Raw genomic sequence first — 20,433 nt, 5'->3', positions numbered from 1 at the left:
CTTTCATCACGTAGAGAGAGCTGTTTGTCATTCGCCATACATTTGAATATTAGATTTTATTCATGAGGGTTCATAAAACATCCAAGCTCTCTGGGAACAAAATAACATCCTCTTGATCACGCTTGACGAACACGCTTTGACGGTAAAGCTTCTCATTAGATGGCCTCAGTGGATGTATTTCAGTGTTTGGAAAACATGGTTCCATTAAGAAGGTTCGGAAAGGTGATCTAATAGTAAGCAGTTTGCCTCGTAGGAAGGAAATCTCACACATCTCTATTATTTCAGGTGGTCCTCTATGACTTCTAGGAGATTAAACAAAACCTTCTGTTTCTCAGATGTCTATCGGGCAGTATTTTCACACCTGTCGTCTTTGTTTCAGAAGAGACCTCAGCATGTTGCAATCTGATTCCAGACTTTGATATTTTGACAAATATGAGGTTTAATTCAATAGTAAAACATTTTGAAATATGAAACATTATTTTGATAGCTCTGTACTTCTTGTCAAACCTATGCATATCTCGGCAATGCAAACTGCCTGTTATGCTGAAAAAGACCTCAAACAGACCTCCAAAAGAATTGATTTCATGAAGCTGTTCGCTTGCTTCTCAGTGACTCAAACAAACAGACTTATTACTTTATAGACAGCTGCAATGGGTGCGAGTGAAAGCCCCCAGCAGAGTCATACCAGTGTTTTAAGGGATCGCTTACAATGTCAAAGATCCGACTTTAAAATTAATGAAGGACTGGGGATAAGGAATTGATTTTGGAGAGGGGAAAGGTTGCGAGTCGGGGGATTCATTAGCCATGCCCCACAGAATGCGGCTCTGGTGGCAGGAGAGAGGCGTAATTGAAGTTGACTGCAGTGCTCACGGGTAGGATTACACCGACTTTGTTTTCAGAGAGAGACAGAAAGATGGTAAGGAGGAGAACGAGAGGGGTTGCCCTCGGGGCCGACGCTAGGGGGTCGAAGGTCATAGTCTTAATCCCTCATCCCCAGGGTTTATGGGTAATTGGCAGACTCTAATCAGGTGCAGTTGTGCTTCTCTTGGGCAGGTAGAGAATCTGGATTAGAACTAGTTTGAAATTATACATTTTCACACCTGTTTGAGTCATTTGTACTTTGTTTTAGGTCTGTAGTGTGGGAATAAGCAGATTTTTGTGCATGTTGAGGTCTGAGTCTTCTTGCAAGTTGCTATTTGGTTTCTTGGGTGTTCTTAAAGGAATAGTTTACCAAAACAATAAAAATACTTTCATCATTTACTCACCTACATGTTATTCCAAACCTGTATGAATTTCTTTCTTCCGCAGAACACAAAAGATATTTTGAAGAACGTGATAACCAACCAACATCGGTTACCATTGACTTCCCTTGTGTGGACACAAACTGTTGAGATTTTCAAGATGTTCCTCAATTTCTTAATTTGTTTTCACTAAAACAAGTCATATACAGGTTTTCATCAACATGATGGTAAATAACTGATGAAAGTTTTTTTTTTTTATGGGCGAACTGTCCCTTTATGTGAAAGTCTATGGGATTTTCAACAAGCAGGGTTACAGGTATCATTATTTCCATAGCAAGAACACTGTTTTGCATAAAAGTTTAATACTCTCAAGGGAACTGGATCTAGTGTTGGGCATACAGGGTAACATTTACATAAGCCCACAGCACTTCGTTCTCATAATTTCTAGTTGTCTGAGAACGAATGTGGAAATTAATTTGTTGAAAAGCTCTTATACACTTTGTTTCAGTAGCGGTTCACAGGGTTAATTAAAGCTGCAGGTAGGGTCAGAGATTCCCAAATAGATTTAACCGACGCCAAGAGACCTGCTGGCTAAAACCTTGTCAAGCTGCTTATAAGACTTGTTTTGAAAGTGTTGTTGTTTGCATTTAATAAAACAATAAGCCACAAGGGCCTATTATTTAAAGTAGCACGAGATAGCAAGATAATTAAAAGGTTAAGTGTTTATAATAACCGCCTGGATACACAAGTGAAAAAAATCAGTGCACTACTACAAGAAGCTGTCAAATGCATAAATATAAACATAGCTTCAGTTTATTTTAATTTTTTCATGCTGACATAGCAATTATACCCATGTTTGTCAAGCCTGGATAGCTCCATCATTCACCACGACATCCTTGTGAACTGTAATGACGTATATTCAAGAAGACGCCCCAACATTGCATACATTTAAAGAGGCGGAAATGAAAACAGCAGCAGCTGACAGACATCCATTAGAGGTGAATAAAGTGGCGGTCAAATAGCTAACACTAATATCTGCCCGTTCTCTTGTCCTGCTTCGGATTCATCAACAACACATATATTCACTCACTCGCACGTTCTGGGAGCTTCATCCATCAAAGTGAAGTTTCCCGCCCCTGGCCCGATCACATCGCGGCGACATTAACGCAGTAATTTACACGTAATGACTTGCATTATCATGCTAAAGTGAACTTGATTAACGTACGTCGCCCACGTAAATATTCTACTCGCCTATTAATCTCACCTATAATTAGTAGTCAAAAACTAATTTTATTCCAGCTGGTGTCAGGTTCTTTTTTGTGTCTTTCGGTCTGTTTTGGTTATAATAAATCGTGCTTTTATATTGATCCATAGCACCTCCAAAGATTTGTGACTCTAATCTCGAGGAACCGCCACAGAAACACTCCGTCTGCTAGCCGACATTTCCTCTTTTCTTCGGGAGGTATTAGGGGACCTTGAGATAACATCAAACTCTTATTGAGGTGCTCGCTCGCTGGCTGAAGGACAAGCAGTGTTTGCAAGCCCCAAACCTTGACTTCACTGCCGTCGATCTATTATCAGCGTGACAATGACAAATTTTTGCAGATGTGACTAATGTCTTTGTGTTTAGGGTAGTATTTATAAAACTCATGCATCTTTTATCATGAAATGCTAATGTGTGCAGTTTTTCTTTAATTTGTTTTGAAGTGCAATATAGCTACAATAAAAGGACAGAACACTATGATGTTCTGCCTGAATCATAGTTAGAATTGCGCATTAGGTAATATTTTTGTATTTGTATTATTAAAGTTTCAGTGAAATAAAAAATTACAATTACAAATTTTGCATCGTTTATTGTAAATAGCTTACCAATGTGGTAAACATTCTCTTTATAAAATGTATATTCCCTCAAAATCTTCTGTCATCTAGTTGTCATCTGTTTCTGTTGAAGTTAAAACAAAAAAGTTCACCAAACACTGAAACTTTCAAATTTGCATTCGTAAAGGCGTGCGAAGTGAGCGAATGAGAAAGACAGAAAGAGAGAAATTACTGCCTGCAGACTGTTATCACGCCTCTGTCAGTTGTGCTCTAAAAATGTGCAGAGCTTTAGGTTAAACGTGAAGTAAAAAGTCTGTGAAAGAAAGAGAACATGAGAAGATGAGAAGATGAAATATTGTCATGCAAGGGATATAGATTCTTACTCAGTCAAGAACATTTACGAATAAGGCATACTGACCTGGGACTTGAACGGACTGCTGCATTCACAATATTGCTGATCAAAATGAACGAACCCACACTGATCCCAGAGCAGTTTGCTCTGTGGAATTAAACATCTGCTCAGTCTGAAATGAGTGATTTATCAAGGTAACTAAATACAGTTGGAGTTAGCAAGCAGGTTTTCTTGAGGCAATATTTAACGTCTGCTGCTTATTTCTGTGTTTACCTTTAGTCTATCTCCTCTAGCTATGAAGACATTTTTAATTCACTCCCTTTCTAAAACAGCTCTTTCCATTTCAGTGGATTCATTTAGTGTCTGAGCTCTGGATATTGTGTTGCAAGTTCACTTTTGGAGCCGATCCATATCGAGAACCTTCCACTTCATATATCCTATCTGAACGCAACCTTTTCGCCCTAGGGCATAAAAGCCAATTGGAAACATGCGGGTGAAGAGCGGTATAGAGTGAACTGTGGGGTTGAGGCGCTGGTCAAGTATTGGCGATTGTGAGGAATCTGATAAATTGCAATAAAATGGGAATCCAGATTGAGAGGTCAGCTGATATCATCAGCCCCTAAGGGGCCGGAGAGGTCGATTGAAGGATGTTTGCGCAGTTGGTTATTGCTTGCGTTGCCGTGTGTGAACTTTGTGTGTACCTTAACCCTGTCGTGTGACTGTCAAAGGTTTTCTTGGTTCGGTATGTTTGAGTCAGTTTAAGTATGTATCAATAAGAAGGAACTGTGTGATTTTTGTCGGTGTCTAACCGGTTTAATTATTCATAGTCATGGGTTAGAGGAATTGCTGCATTATTTATAAAGCCGACATGGACAGTGAGCAAATTAAGACTGGATAGGTTGAACAGGAGAACAATGCATACAAATTACAGTTAACCAAGAAAATCAAGTTTACAAAATAAATACATGGCAAAATGCTGTTTTGCAGCACACATTTAAGTAAAGTTTCCTTTATTATACCCGGACTCTGATCATTTGGTTTTTGCATGCTTTCTCTTTCTGCAGTTCTCCGGGATGATTTTCGACAGACCCCCAGCGACGTGGTGGTTGCGGCAGGAGAGCCTGCAGTGATGGAGTGTATTCCTCCACGAGGCCACCCAGAACCAACCATCTCCTGGAAGAGGAACAACGTGAAAGTGAACGATAAGGACGAGAGGATAACAGTGAGTCTTAACCTTCTCTTCTCTCTCGCTGCTTGTTCTCACCTGCACTACATTCACATTTTTCATTTCTTACCTTTTAACTTTTTCTCAATTCGGATTAAATCCCTATTCAGTTCAGGTTACTTAATTTCCCTAGTATGCTATGCTTATTTAGAATTTGAATAATTTCATCATATAGTTTTGCAAAAAAAAACAGGTCCAGATTTTGAATACATTTTGAAAAACAACCGAAAAAGTCACACTACAAAACACTCTCTTTGTTTTCTGTCTCTCATGATGGCTTTTATGCGTTACCCTCCTACTGTATGACTCTCTTATCATCCACTCAACTGAATGGGCTATAACAGCAAATTCTAAATGCATCAGTTTGGCCGTCATCTCTGTGTCAAGTGCTCCATAAACAGCTCGATTTTGCTTTTGTATTTTCTGTTTTTCTAACCTGTTTGTCTTCAAGAGCCCATGAATGGTGTTCATAAAACATCGCAGGATGCTTGTCTTCATATGGAGATGAATTAGATTTTTTTGTGTCCGTTTCTCTTGGATGTTTTATAAATGCTTCCCACTGACACGTCTGTTTCACTGCCTGCTTCCCCTCACAGATACGAGGTGGGAAGCTGATGATCTCGAATACACGGAAGAGCGACGCCGGAATGTACGTTTGTGTCGGCACTAATATGGTCGGAGAGAAAGACAGTGACCCTGCTGAGCTAGTAGTATTCGGTGGGTTTCCTCTATCAGTGTGTCTCTCACGTGCTCTTGTTCTCTGTCTCACTCATGTGTCTCTGATACTCTCTCTCCCACAGAGCGGCCCATGTTTGTACGTAGGCCTGTGAATCAAGTGGTACTCGCGGATGACACAGTGGACTTTCAGTGTGAGGTTCAGGGAGACCCGACTCCAACCATACGCTGGAGGAAAGAGGAAGGAGAGCTGCCACGAGGAAGGTCAGGCACAAATTCCCCAGTTAGAATCACATTTGCACATTGAATGTAAAATACTAATAATTCATAGAATCAATGAAGCCACAGATATGATCTGCAAGGACAGCGGGTCCCAGTTAATAACACAAAAACTGTGTTTCATCTCAGGTTTGAGATCCGTGCCGACAACATTCTGCGTCTGAATCAAGTGAAGGCTGAAGATGAAGGATCATACACCTGTTTATCAGAAAACAGTGTGGGCAAAGCGGAAGCATCCGGAACGCTTCAAGTCCACGGTGAGTTTTGCAGACACAGATGCTGCTTAGCTAAGTAATTCTTTCTTAAACTCGCACATGCATGCACTTAACATCTGACAGCTTTGATAATAATTCTATTATATTTTCTTTACTGACTTTAGCATCTTTCTCACACACTTCACACGTCTGTTAGCCGAGCTTGTGCGCTCTAATGCTGGCCTTGCATTTCCCTGATTACAGGAGTGAAGTGCTATGGCAACAGTCATTTATTTAAAGCTGCCAGATACAATTAACATAATTCCATCTGGTTGAAGGCACATCTCGCTCCATAAAACATGACTGTGGGCTCGGGAACACGCACGCGTTAAGAATATTCTACAGACTTAATAAATGTTTATAGCGGCACACTTGCTGTGAACGATTTTACCTGACAGCTGATGGAAGATGATTTATCGTGTGTGTGAAGCTGAAATATTATTAGCACGGCAATATGAAAACATTGTAGTGGCACTGCTTTCAGACTGAAGAAATGTTGTGGAATGAGTATCTGCTCGCATTATGTTGGAATTACAATAATGATGAGTTTCCTGATAATCAAACTAATGCTGTCAATCATATATTATATTATATTATTACTATATTCCTTGGACTTCGTTGGTAGAGCTTTGCATTGCCGGCACAAAGGTAATGGGTTTGATTAGGGAATACACAAACTGATATAATCTTGTAAATGCACAAATTTTCAAACTAAAGTAAATTAAATTATATTATTTGTGTCTTGGTATTTGTAAATCTAAAATAGTATAATAATGTTCTACTATTTGTCATCAAAAACAATGTATATTTGGACACACAGGGTGCATTTGTCTATGAGTGTTCCCATTTAAACTAATAATTTGTCTGTAGAATTACAAAGTTGTCATCTTGTCATTATGGTAGTTTCAACATATAGATGTATCATTAACAAACGCGACATACTTTTATCACTTCCTCCTCATCACCTGTATTTCCTGTCACTGCCGCCCACTGTCGCTACATCCCACACCAAACTTTCATTCATCACTCTGTCTCTTTCATTTTATTCTAAATGCAAAACAAAATCCACTCATTCATTTTCATCCATTTTTTTGTCTCTCTTTCTCCATCTTACCTCCATTATAGCGGGTCCATCTGGTAAGTACCATTCCATTTCATCTCTCTGCATGCGTGTGGGTGTGGTTCAGATGTTTTGAGGAATGTGATTGGTTGTGATGAGTTTAAGATGTAGGCATAGCATCCCAAATCCTTAAACCCAAAATTATTTTTTGCAAGGATGCACAGTGTTCCATTCCAACTCGCATTCATATATCCTGAGAAGTAAAACAGGATTTGCCGTTTAAAACGATACTGAAAAAAGGTGTTTGATACTTCAGAGTCTTAGTGAGCTAAGGGTTGGTGGATTTTCTTTATCGAGGAGAATTACAAAAGGTCATTACTACAGCAGAATAGGAATGACCCCTGTTCATTCACTTCACTTTGAGGAAAGCATGAGCGAGGTACAGAGAGAGTGGCCAAGAGAGAAGTGATAAAATTTGTTCTCATCTTTTTTCTCCCAGGAGCCTGAAAAGTCTACTTGTAATCTACTTGCCGTCTAGAAGAAACGACTGAGATCTCATTTTTTTAATTGTATTTTACATGTAAGCTAGTCAGTCTACTAAAACAGCTTCTTATTGTCAGACATCGGTGGAAACCACTTGGGTTTGGCTTTGAAGCTTTGCAGAGTCATCAAGTCTACAGTTGTTTTACCCTTAAAAGTCTTCACAAATAGCGTAAAACAAACACTCGCAGGCTTTTGCCTTTTCTAAAACCTTAAACTTCTTACGACTTGCCTTGTTTTTCTTCAGTGAACTGACTTGAGGCAACGAAGTGCGTATGTGCGGAGTTCTGACCGAGAAGTAATTTCCAGACGTGTTATTTCTGTCAAGAAAAAACACAGAGATGGAAATGACTATATCTGATGCTGACTGAGCACATCAGTAATAGCCAGACAGACTTTGTAAAAAGAAAGAACATGTTTTCAGAGGGAACAAGGGCGTTCTACTTTTTGTAAGTGGATGAAAAGAAACAGTTCCCTGCAGGGATGTAGTTTTCTTACAATTCAGCGTATGTCTTCGCTGCGCTTCTTTTCTCTTTTTTTACTTGTGTCTTGAATAACTTACGTCTAATTGAAAGTTTGGGAAACTTTCCAAATTTCAGGTTACAAATTTTGAACGTCTTTTAGGTATCATAGCTGATGCAGTGTGTTGCACACAGTTTTTTAGGTATCATCGCTGATGAAGTGTGTTGCACACAGTAGGTGCAAAAATAATGCTTGAGATTTAAGATTTTGTGTCATATTTTAGACATAATCTAGGCAGCATTCTACACAAATGTTAGCATGCTCAGCAAAATACGTTCATGTAATTTTGTGCCATGTGAGAGACTGTTAACAAGTTTTCAGCCCATTGAAACTTCGAGCGCACTTTAGAACAGTTTCGAATGAGGTTTTAATTGGTTAAAATTGTGTCTTACATGGTAGCTCACCAAGATTTGTAGAATTACTGTTTTATTTTTATTCCAGAATACTCATCTTTGTTTTGTTTGAAATCTCAAAGGCACTAAGGCAATCTTTAAAAAATACATTTAACATTTCCCTTTTCTTATTGAGAATTGGATATATAAAAAATTTGATAGCACCCTTTTTCTGAAAAATATTGTATAAATATATTTTTTAGTAGTTTCCCAGAGACCTAAGATGTAAACTATGAATAAATGCAACACATTTTACATGGTATGATTCTCTAAATGGTGTACATAATATATTTGTTTATTTATTCCCCCCCAGTTGTTTATTTCAGTTATTGTATTTTCCTATTATATGTATTTGCTGGGGTCAGATTGCCCAAAAACAGCATTATCAAAAACCAGTCACAATTCTTAGAAATCCATACATAATTCCGCAACAGAGGTTAAACTTTCTGTTTGTGTAGCATCTGTGTACTAGAAAACGACTGTGATTATTTTTACATGTTCATTATTAGGATGCCAAACATACAAACAGGAACATCAATATAAGCAGAGCATGAAGGCTTATGAAGTAAAGCTTAAGTTGGCCAGCCTTCAGACAGACTTGGAAAAAAAGAATCTCTTTTTCCACTAAGGATGACAGATTTGTTTCATCATTCGCAGTGTCAAGTCATGAAATAATCCACAGCATGTGCTTCCTCATCTGCCCTCTTTGTAAGCACGTCTAAGAGCCGAGACAATACGGATGATATAAGACCGTGTAACAGCGATTCACACCAGATTAATCCGGCTGCACTAGGACGCCCGCCTAACCACGCTCATTACAAGCCGTCCAAAAAAAGACGTGGAAAAATTGGGTCCCTATTCCAAACACTGACATGACTGATCTTAGCCTATGCATATTACTGTATCCTCAGGGGACGAGTATTTAAAACAGCACAGACCCCGAGAAAGACCATTTATGCAGATTACAGGCTCGTTTTTATTATGCAGTAAATGTTTTATGAATTTGGCAGATATTGCTGGACGGGAACCGCTGCTCAGCTAGGCATTGTAAACATATGCCCTGTATTGGTGTAGATAACCTACAGGCCTGTAAAGCGATTAATCGGTTACACTCTACAGACTGTATTAATTGCATGTAGGGGGTTTTAATTGCGACTCTGAGCGATGAAGCGTGGCCGTGGACGCTCGCTGTCTACATCATCGGTTGACGTGACAACCGCCTGTCATTGCAGTCCCCTTGGGAATAGACACAGCATTTGAAGATGCGTTTTTTGGGGGTTACGTTTTACAATTATACGTTTGGTAAAGGGGTTTATCCAAAGCGTTTGACGTTACATTACAAGGTATACATTTCATTATTAGTATGCGTGTTCATAGGGCATCAAACCCACCACCTTTGCTTTGATAACATCATTTTCTAACTGTTAAACTACAGGAACAGATTCACTCAGATTTTGATGTATGAATGTTTTTATGCATACAAGTTCGATCAACACAAAAGAAGCATTTAAGTGTAACACACCTCGCTTTGGGGGTCAAAAGTCTGTGAATAATTGTCAGCTTTATCACTTTGTTCGTGTATGTGACACTCTTGACCTGTCACTAACCAGGCAGCCAGCCTGGCACCTTCACGCTCCTGTCTGCTGCTATTCCATCAAACACACCATCTGTGCTTTTACAGAGATGATGTCCAGAATAGACATATAGAGATCTCAACAGATGGTGTTCTATCTATAACTATAGTTTGTGAATATTGATTTAATGGCTGTTTTTATTTCCAACTTCATTTCGAAAGATTAACTAATTTGTATGCATATCACAAGTTTTTAGATTAGTTTTGTCGGTCATGTTTCAAGGCCTGGCATCCTCATCTGCGTTGTTTTTCTATCTTTTGTCTATTGAAATGTTTGTGTTTCAAAGATGTATATATTTTCAAGCGTTTTGTTTGTTGCTTTCCTGTCATACCATGTTAGCATATAAATGACGCCTCTATTTCACTTCTTTTTTTAAAACTCATGCTGTTCATGTAATGCTGTTTTAACTGGTAATTATCAAGCACAGTCCAGGGCACTTTCTCTCGGTGGCTTTCAGTTTTTGCTGTAACACGAAGTCATATTTTAGAGTGAAATCCCTTGAGACGATGTGTGTGGCTTTCAGCGACAAAACATGTCATTTTTTTGTAGTTGATGAGGGACGGAGACTTCTCACTTTCATACTTGGCATAAATATGAACAATTTGACATGATGAAAAAGGTTCTTCATGGCTGAATTTAGTTAATAAAGTTACATACACTACTTACTTTCTTGACCTTTTCTGAACCGTAAAGAGACCATATTTTTAATGTTTCCTATAATATGAGTAGGGGAGAGCGGGGTAAGTTGTCACATGGGTAAGTTGTCACACTGTTCATAACTCCAACACTAGAGGCTCTATCTCAAAAATCAAATAGACACTTTGTGTGACTTCTTCTTCTATAGTCAATTTCCTGTTCACATGTGGTCAAGGTCGCTCTAATCTGAGATTAGCACAATTTTCTTATTTTTCTGCTTAAAAAGTAAAAAATTGGTACTTTAAATTTTATGCAATACAACTTTGTTAGATATGATTGATAAAAATGATTATCTTGCACAAAATAGAGGAGACAATAACGTGTCTTTTGATACTTTAGCTGACGTGCTATGTTGAACTAACCTTAAGATTTAGCCAACATTACCACACATATCAGTTTGGGGCAAGTTGTCTCAATGACTTTGGGGCAAGTTGTCACATCTGACAACTTGCCCCGGTACAAATATATATAGACACTATAGACATCTCCTGGTCAATGGGCCACCTAGCAGCAAATGAGGGGCAAATTCCTCTGGATGGATGAAAGACAAGCACTTTGTTGACTTGCTTAAACATTTCAGTGAACATACAAAGTGCTCAAACTAGAAGCCCTATATACTCCTTTTGGACAACCACGAGTCTCATCTGTCCATTGATGGACTCAATTATGGAAAAGAAAATGGCATAATCATGCTGTCATTCCCAACCCACTGCTCAGATCGGCTCGAACCATAAAACAGGTCTGTCTACGGGCCACTAAAGAGGCACGTCAACAGTGCGTGTGATTCCTGGATGAGGAACATCCCAGGGAGGACAATGTCAATTTATGACATTCCTGGATTTGTGGCAAATGCCTATCCTCTGGCTGCAACCCCCTGAAGATTCAGGTTAGCTTTAGGGTGGCCGGGGTTCAACCTTACAACAGAGATGTATTTCTGGAAACCAAGTTTGCACCATCCTAGGTCACAGCTCGCCCCATTCAGAACCCTGCCAGGCCCCAGCACCAACACTGCCTTGCCAGGCCCAGCACCAACTCTGCTCTCTCTAGCATGCCCAGTTATGCTTCTGCTTCCATCAGCTCACCCTTACCCAGCAATGCTATTGCTGACAGCAGGCTAACAACTCCAGAGGACATCCGGCCATATCAGAATGGATCTATGTGCAAGCCACTGAACGTTTGAGTTTAAAGTTCAAAGTAATGCGTTTCGAGTGAAATGTGTACAGTTTGGCTTGAAATAATAGTTTTTTCGAATTCTCTAGGCACGATTGTTTATATTTCCAGTTCTGGTTTGAATATAGAAATGAAAATCAATATTCACAATTAAGTGGTTGTGTTCTTATTTTTAGATAATCTAGTGTGACAACTTACCCGCCGATGGGGCAAATTGTCACAAGTGCACATCCTCTATTCAACAGTCTACAACTCCGTAATGAGATAAGATATGAAAATGTAATCAATACAAATTATGTGCCCAAGAAGTCATTCTTTCATTTGGTATAACATTTAAACCGCTGTGATGTATGGTGCTCAGTAAATGTTACACAGTGTGAAAAGTGTGACAACATGCCCCGCTCTCCCCTATATATTATCATAATAGTATAACGTATTAATATAATATGTAATACCATATTCATTTTTAATCTCCTAAGAACCAAATAGCCCATCTATTGAACCTTGTATGGTATAGTTAGATGGGTGTCAAAGAGCAATGCAAGAACCGTTTTTTAAGAATATTGGAACATGGAAGCTGTTCCTGTAAGTATGACATGAAAAACAGGGTTTTGCTGTGCGGTCCGTCAATATTTAATTCTTTGCATAAGCTCAGGTGAGAGCAAGATGGTCAATACAGGATTGATGGCATGGACCTTCGGAGGAACAGAGGATGGCTAGAATTTCTTCTCCAGTTTGATTTGAGGCCTTTCTTGTGATCCAAATTATATAGACAAGGGATGTGTTTCAGATTTGACCTCTAGGGTCAGGCTTAAGGCTTTTGCTTAACCTCTGGACAGCAACCTTGTGACCCCTGCGGCCAGGCTCCCTATCGGGCCTTGTTCTGTTTCAGCATGTAGTCGCTTCCAAGCTGTGATGCAGCCTACGGCCTACGACAGAGTCGACGAGAAAAGCCAGCAGGCAGGCAGGGAGCCAATCGGTAAATTGATCAGAGACAGATGCATTGATGCCAATTGCGTCTTTTTGATCGTTTTTGTCTTTCTTCATAAAACCGGTGAAAAGAACTTCAAAGAGTTAGAGAGGTTCAAATATGATCGTCTTGAAGACAGAATTGAGCGCAGTTTGTTATCGCACTTTAGTAAGGGCGCTACAAACGGCATCGGCCCTTCAGCTTGAGGAATTAGTGAAAAATTTAAGGTGAGCTAAAGGAGAAAGCACTTTCTGAGGACAATTGTGTGTTGTCAGAGGCGGCGCATCACTCTAATCGTGTGTGAAACAAAAGGAATTGCGAGGTAGTGGAAAAGAGGATGAGAAATCAATTAGCTGGTGAAGGTTAAAGGTGACAGCATTGCACGTCCATGTCGTCTGATAAAGGGCAATAGCACGGAAAATAATCGATACCCATCAGCCCCAGCTGAGCTTCAACATGTGAAGGTTTATCATCAGTTTAGTTTGTATTCCATGCGTGATGCAAAACGACATCTATCACACGGCACTAATGTGGAAGTTTGTCCTTGATAAAGACCTATTTACACCCAGAGTGAACAAAGTGAGATGAATCAAGAGCATTTTTTCAAGAAAATAATTAGATTTGCATTTATTTAATTCCGCATATTCCAACCTGGTTCCTATACACTGATTAAACTTTGTTTTCAGAGGTTTTTCAGGCAATGTAAACTAGGCCATAATGTTATAGCATGTTAAAGGTATAAAACCATGGGAGAAATTAAGAAACCCTTCCAAACGTTCATTGTGGTCATTCCAGTCCAGTGTCTGTTAAATTTCAACAAAATCAAATCACAGGAGTGACATCCAACAGCAACGTGAAAGACTGATTGCATAAGACACATTTAAACTTTGATCAATAAAATATTAAGGTCATTACATAAACTTTCAAACTTTTCCTAAATACGTGTACAAATATGACTGTCGTATTGCTTAAAAGCAAAGATGAACTTCTGTGCGGTATTTGAGGTCTGAAAAAAATACAGAGCATCTTTTCTACTTTTTGACCTCTTTCTCAAGTTTCATTTTCTGCAAATAAATTCATATAAAACAATATTTTTATTAGAAAATTTGGTAGAAATTTTGTTAGTAGTTCCAGAATTAAACAAAAATGAAAAATGTTCCTGAATACATACCTATAAATAGTAAATTTAGAAAAACATATTTATTTTTACATTTTACGTTGTTTTGAAATGGTCTCAGAGTTTTTATGCGGCTTTGTATCGCAGTACATTGCATATTTTTGCAATTTACGTGGAAATTGACTTAACAGACAGAGTAGATCCTGTGTTAGGTGTTGTAATGGTGCTGACTAGAAAGATGGCTGCGGGGCAGATGAGACCAGCAGATTAGCATCCGTCAGAAAGAACCATTGATCAAACTCACACCAAGGGCAGGAGCCAAGCGACCGCAGTGGAAAGAAAGCCAATGAAGTCTCATCAAAGAGATTAACAGAGAGAAAGTGAGGGAGAATGGATCCAGAAAAAGATAGACGGTCTAAACCCTTGGCCGTGCAGTCATGCACTTGGGATGTTGAGAGGTCCTTCTTTATAGCCGAACTCTCATTAGCGGACCGAAATTGTAGATTAGTCCAGATGCTAATATATAAGCGTAGATTTGCCCTCGGTACGCCCACACACGATAAGGGCTCTTCATCACTACATCAGATGTGCTATCTTGTGTTTAAAGTACCTCTTCGGGCGCAGAGGAGAAAAGGCATCCATAAAAATTATGCTCTTTTCATCCATCTCTTTGTGTTCAGAACATACACTCAACCAATGTTTAGACCCCGTTGGGTTAAGTTAATGCACCCGTTTGGTGTCAAAATAAAATGTATACACACCAGGAAAATTAACGTGGAGATTGCTGAGTGGGGATTAGTTTAGGTCATGGTTTTCAGGGGAAACCCAAATTGTTTATGAATTAGGTGTCAATTTTGGTTTTGTGTTACATGGGGTCGGTATATCACCAATGACTTTATTTAAACATGCTTCGCAGTTCACACGAAAATGTTTGCATGGGTGCACACTCACCCACGATTTTCTTTCCATTCACCCGTGGGGGGCTTAAAACATGGGACTATGGGTAATATCAGCAATGACAGTTTTACGCATGCCAGTGGTGGGCCTAATCTCACACAGTCCTTAAGAGGCTCAAGTTTAGACTAAACAATTCTAGACTGTATATATTAAGGATAAGCTTAAATGGAGTTTAGGAGTTTAGTACAATTTTCAGGTTGTGTGGCTTTTGTTCATATGTTTCTTTTCTCTTTTGCAGTTACTCCTCAGATTGTGGTTCGTCCTCGGGATCAGATCTCTGCCCAGGGCCGTACTGTCACCTTTCTTTGTGGCACAAAGGGAAATCCCCCACCTGCCGTGTTCTGGCAGAAAGAAGGCAGTCAGGTAAGAGAAAACAGCACCAACACAAGCGGGTAGCCCTTGGAGTCGGTGTCAAAACACATCAAAGCATCTCCCCAAAACTTTCATGGACTTTCCTTGACTGCTGTTTTGTATCAGGGCCAACTTTTGAGTAGTGAGCAAGTACACGAGTAAAAAGAAGTTCTTGACAAAAGAAGTATTGTTTTGAATAGGAAGCCCCTGTATTGAACCTTACTCTTGTTTATGAATAGGTTTTCATATTTTTTTATATTCTTAAAGGGAAAGTTCACCCCAGAAATCAATATGTTGTCGTCATTTACACTCATGTCCTTCCAAACCTGTGCGACTTGTTATGATGATTTTTATTTGAGAGCTGAGTGAAAGTTTAAAGATTGTGATATAGGAAAGGTGGCAATATAGCCTGGAAATCTGAAGGATTTATTTTTCATTATCCAGCTGATCTCACATCCAGGATAGATTTCTCTGGAGGTCTTTCGTGCAAGTGTGTCTGTGTTATACGGTGTCATATAGAATCACGTTTGCAGACAAAAATGTTGTCTGTTATTTGCAGGGGCGTAATTTCAAATGGAGACAAGGGTTCCTCTATAATTTTCAAAATCCCTTTCATGGCCCTCTCACTTTCAAATTTGTTTATGATTTTTACCTGCACGCCGTCATCACCACAGAGAAGTAGGACCGAGGAGTCTGTGCGGAAAGTTTTCTCCATAGACATTCAATTTCACTATGACAAACTCAAAATACTTATGTTCAACGACTAGGTAAGCCAAACCTTACTTGTAATAAACACTAGTTTGTGTTAAAAGAACAAGCCCTTATTAAACAGATCAAGAAAAAAAGTTTTTTCCCTAAAATCCATTATAAGGAAACAGCTTAACAACAACCAAAGAAAACCAAATTAAAAACATTTTGTTTATCACTGATACCAAACATAAACATGATAACAGAAAAGTGTTATGTTCTTGGTTTGTCGCTGCCTTGAGCCACGTTATGTGGTTTCTTTAAAATAAACAAGCTTAAAGTGAGACTAGTGTTATCTTTGGAAAAAGCACTTGTTCTTTTAACAGCAGCTAGTGTTTATGACAAGTCTTGACAGAAATGGGGGCTTCCCTGGTCGTTGTTTAGGTAAGTTAAACCTCGCTTAGCATTTTAGAAAGTCAACCGACCTGTCTCCTCCCAACCACAGATTCAGGTTTAAAAGACATTTTTTCCTCTATTTCTCTGTCAATACTCATATTTCCCCCCTTCAAAATCATTATCTTTTGCTACAAAATAAAAACACTGTGTGACTTCATTGTTTATTCAATTTAAGCAATCAAAAACAATGCAAAACATAGGTATTTTGAGTTTGTGATACTGAATTCGCTATGGAGAAAATCACTAACTGTCCTCCATTCGCAGGTTACTGTTATTTAGGTTATTTTGTATCACCATAGTGCATAAATGTATGTAAATGCATTAAATGGGAATCAAATAAAAAAACATCCCCCATTTTGTGCCCCCCCCACTTCTCAAACCGAAGTTACACCCTTGGTTATTTGAAAGGAAATTGAATACTGATTATAACTTGATATAAACATTCTTCAGTTTTTACACACATATCTTGTAAAACTGAAATTTATGTAAGTTGGGGCTGTCAAACAAGTAATCGAGAAAATCGCATACAAAATACAAGTTTGTGTTTACATAATATATGTCTGTGTATTGTGCATATTAATTTTGTATTTTAACATGGGTGTATTTTAGATTTTAAAAATGTATAAATATTTGTATGTAATTTAAATGATTTGGTAAATATAAATACGAAATTAAGTATTTCCTAAGCAGGTGTATGTGTTTTTAAATACATCATTAATATGCACAAAACACGGGCATATTATGTAAACACAAACATTATATTCAGATAAATCGTTTGGCAGCCCTAATGTAAATAAATGTATATATTTGGGTAGATGATTTTAAGAGGTAGCTGAAGTTGACATCAAATCAAATCTCTATTGTCACACACCATGTACACAAGTGTACTGATGGTGAAATTCTTAGGTACCATGGCAGTACAAGCAACAAGATATGAAAATGTACAATTACATAGATAACAATATACACACTTCACACAATATACATACATTTACACAATATACAATAAATAATTGACAATATACTGTACACACATTTCCATAATATACACATAGTACACTGTATTGTATGGGGATTTTTGGATGTATTTATAGCTTGCATATAGTGATCACCATGCATTTTTATTGTATAAAAAGAGTAGATTGAACATTTTGATAACTCACTTTGTGTTCAAGTTACATTAAGAACTTCTACAATGTCTGTCGGAACACCTGCCAGTTTAGTTTTAATGAGCATTACGCCTCTGGATCTTAAAGCCTCACAGAGATAAAAGACGAGAGAAATAAAGAGAGAGGTAGAGTTGGGAGATAGATACAATGAGACAGGCTATACAAGGAAGGAGAAGGAACTCTTGTGTGTGTTGAGCTTGTGTGTGTATATCGGCGGGTCAGGGGAATAGAACTTCTCCCATGGCCCAGTAAGACGCGCTTGTCTCTATTAATAAACCAGATCAAAAATGATAAATCAAGCCTCAGGTTGTTTCTAAAAAACTCAGAGGAAGGAAGCCAATCTCTATATTCCTCCCACCGTTTCTTCCACTCCCAGCAGAATGTGTCACAGGCCAGAGGTGAGCGCATATCCGCTGTACCACGGGTCGTGAACTGGTTAATCTTGTCTCTGTTCTTTGTTTTTGTTGGTGTGTGTGTATGTGTGGTCGTTGACTGAGGTCAGCCGATATAGAACAGAACTAAAGAGGTCCGGTCAGAGCCAGAGGGCTGCGGTGAGGGGGCGGGAGAGGTTTGGATGGGGTCAGTGGATTATCCCCAAAAATGAAACAGTGACACACACACTGGCCAAAAGGAACAATGGTGCAGCTGTCAGTGTTGTAGTCTCATCCAAGAGGAAGGCTCCTTATGATCCATGGCTCTTGTCTTTTGTATATCAGACCCCCTTTGCTCCCTGAAACACCAGCTGAGATGACGCAGCTATTGTCTGGCACATGTGAAGACTCCAAAGAATCAGTTTTGCATTGAAGGGAGTGATGTTTCATTCATATGAGCGCAAATTGGACAAGTCCTATACATATCCCATTAAATTCTTAGATGTAAAAAAAGAGACCTGACATAATCGAAATTGATTCCAAAATAAATGTTTGTTTATTTAATATAAAGTACATGTGGTGTGTTTATTTAAATGCATATTTAAATGCACACACATACATGTGTATGTATATCAAATATGTACAAACATATTCATAATGTTTAAATAAAAATATATATTACTTGTGTAATCCTAAAGACGCAAGAGGCAGTGTGTTACAATGATGTTACCCTTTTTTTTGTTTATGGTTGGCACATTAGTATAGATTTGTTTTGTTGAAAGTAAATGCAATAAACTGGTTATGTATGCTGCTTTTTTGTATTCTAGTCACAACATTACCTTTGAATGTAATGTGATTATGTTTACAGCATTTGTTTCCACTATTTGTCATTCTGAACAGGTCCTGCTGTTCCCCAGCCAACCTCCGTCACAATCAGGCCGTTTCTCTGTGTCGCTGAGTGGAGAGCTGACCATTACAGACGTGCACAGCGAGGATTCTGGGTACTACATATGCCAGGCCATCAGTGTGGCGGGCAGCATTTTAACAAAAGCCCTCCTAGAAGTGGAAAGCAGTGAGTGTCAAATTTTTTAACCAGCTAAGAAAACACACATCTACTGTCACCCTCACTAGCTCCTTCAAAACACTGGCTATGTGCTTGTGTTGATATTTTAATATCAATCTAACCACATTAAAGGTCCAGAACTGTACATGTAATTGAATTACTTCTGTGGGGCCTTATCACAAAGATTCAGCTAACGTTTTTATTTTACATTTGAACAAATTGCCGCTTCGCCCCGCGTCGCCTTTTTGCTCTAAATGAAAATGAATTAAAAAGTCTTCAAAGCCTCTCCAAATTACCATTGCTGCCTTCCACAAACGAGAGAATAGCGGGAAGCGGTCCAGACGTAATCGGAAAGGACAGGGCGCGATCGTAAATAACCCCAGGAACATATGCAGACTCCGTCATGCTCCCCTTTAACAAGATAAACAGTTTATGTGCACTCCCTGTGCGTACCGAACTGTGCACCACACAGACGAACCTTCGCCAACAGTCTAATATCAGCATCACCCTGCCCTCTCTGTAAAAAAACTCCAGCCTGCTTACATAAAATAATCTTATTTCCCAGAATCCCCTCTGTCTCGCGTGGCCTTTAAGGTGGACGACCCTGACAGAGCGTCATCTGACTGATGTTTGCTGTAATGTTCTGATGCATAATAAAATTATCTACCGAAGGGCACGCATACTTATATATGTATGTGCTCCACAGGGTCACTGCATCAATACCGGAGGACAAGGTTCTTATATGAATCTTGCGCCTTTGAGTTTCACATCTTGGAAAACAACACGGTTTGAGTGATACAGCACTTATCTTCCTTTCTTGACCCCATGGACTTTCTCTTTTTTTCAGCGGAGAGAAAATGTCAGAGATGCTGGCTGCTTTCCCTTGTTATTTAAAATGAGAATGCAGCGGTAACAGAATTGTAAATTATTCATCCATAGACCTTTTTCCAAGGTTTGGTCAATAGACAACACGCTTTCAGCTCCATTGCAACAAAAAATTAATTATTCATGCAAACACGGGCATGTAAGGCAATCACTTTGGTGTTCAGAAGGGACACAGTTGAAAGGAAGTCGAAATGGAAGAATGGAAGCTTGTTGCCGTAGTTATTCAGCATCGTCCTGTAAAATCCAGTCACGCATTATGTGCCTGAGATATTTTGACTGGTGATGTCATCTATAAACCGGTAAATATTGTTCCGCAAGCTAAATTCATGCAATAATTTTATTTAAACATTTTGCAATGTTATAAAGATGTTTGCAAAACAAAACCGGCACATGAAATGATACCCAGAGGAGTAGAGCTGCATTCAGATAGTGGACCGCGTGCGAAACAAATGGCGAGTCAAACTGATTTGCACATTCATTAAGTGATCTGTTTTTTTGCCTTGTGCCTATTGCACAGATGAAGTCATCCATGCATTTCAAAATAAGTTT

At 38.9% G+C, this 20,433-nt stretch overlaps 1 protein-coding gene across 2 annotated transcripts in view; it reads left to right on the top strand.

Moving 5' to 3' along the window:
* The window catches only part of robo3 (roundabout, axon guidance receptor, homolog 3 (Drosophila)), an 82,259-nt gene that overhangs the window by 26,549 nt on the left and 35,277 nt on the right, over nucleotides 1–20,433 (top strand). For both annotated transcript variants that reach the window (XM_056736632.1, XM_056736631.1), the window contains exons 3-8: nucleotides 4,476–4,633; nucleotides 5,233–5,353; nucleotides 5,437–5,575; nucleotides 5,720–5,847; nucleotides 15,141–15,265; nucleotides 18,837–19,008. In XM_056736632.1, the coding sequence (XP_056592610.1) occupies nucleotides 4,476–4,633; nucleotides 5,233–5,353; nucleotides 5,437–5,575; nucleotides 5,720–5,847; nucleotides 15,141–15,265; nucleotides 18,837–19,008 (843 nt within the window). The remainder of the gene's footprint in view (nucleotides 1–4,475; nucleotides 4,634–5,232; nucleotides 5,354–5,436; nucleotides 5,576–5,719; nucleotides 5,848–15,140; nucleotides 15,266–18,836; nucleotides 19,009–20,433) is intronic.

The sequence above is a fragment of the Triplophysa dalaica genome, chromosome 22 (genome assembly GCF_015846415.1).
Source record: "Triplophysa dalaica isolate WHDGS20190420 chromosome 22, ASM1584641v1, whole genome shotgun sequence".
Taxonomy (NCBI): Eukaryota; Metazoa; Chordata; class Actinopteri; order Cypriniformes; family Nemacheilidae; genus Triplophysa; species Triplophysa dalaica.
Note: the sequence above shows the minus strand (reverse complement) of the source record. Positions and strands in the feature narration are given on the sequence as shown.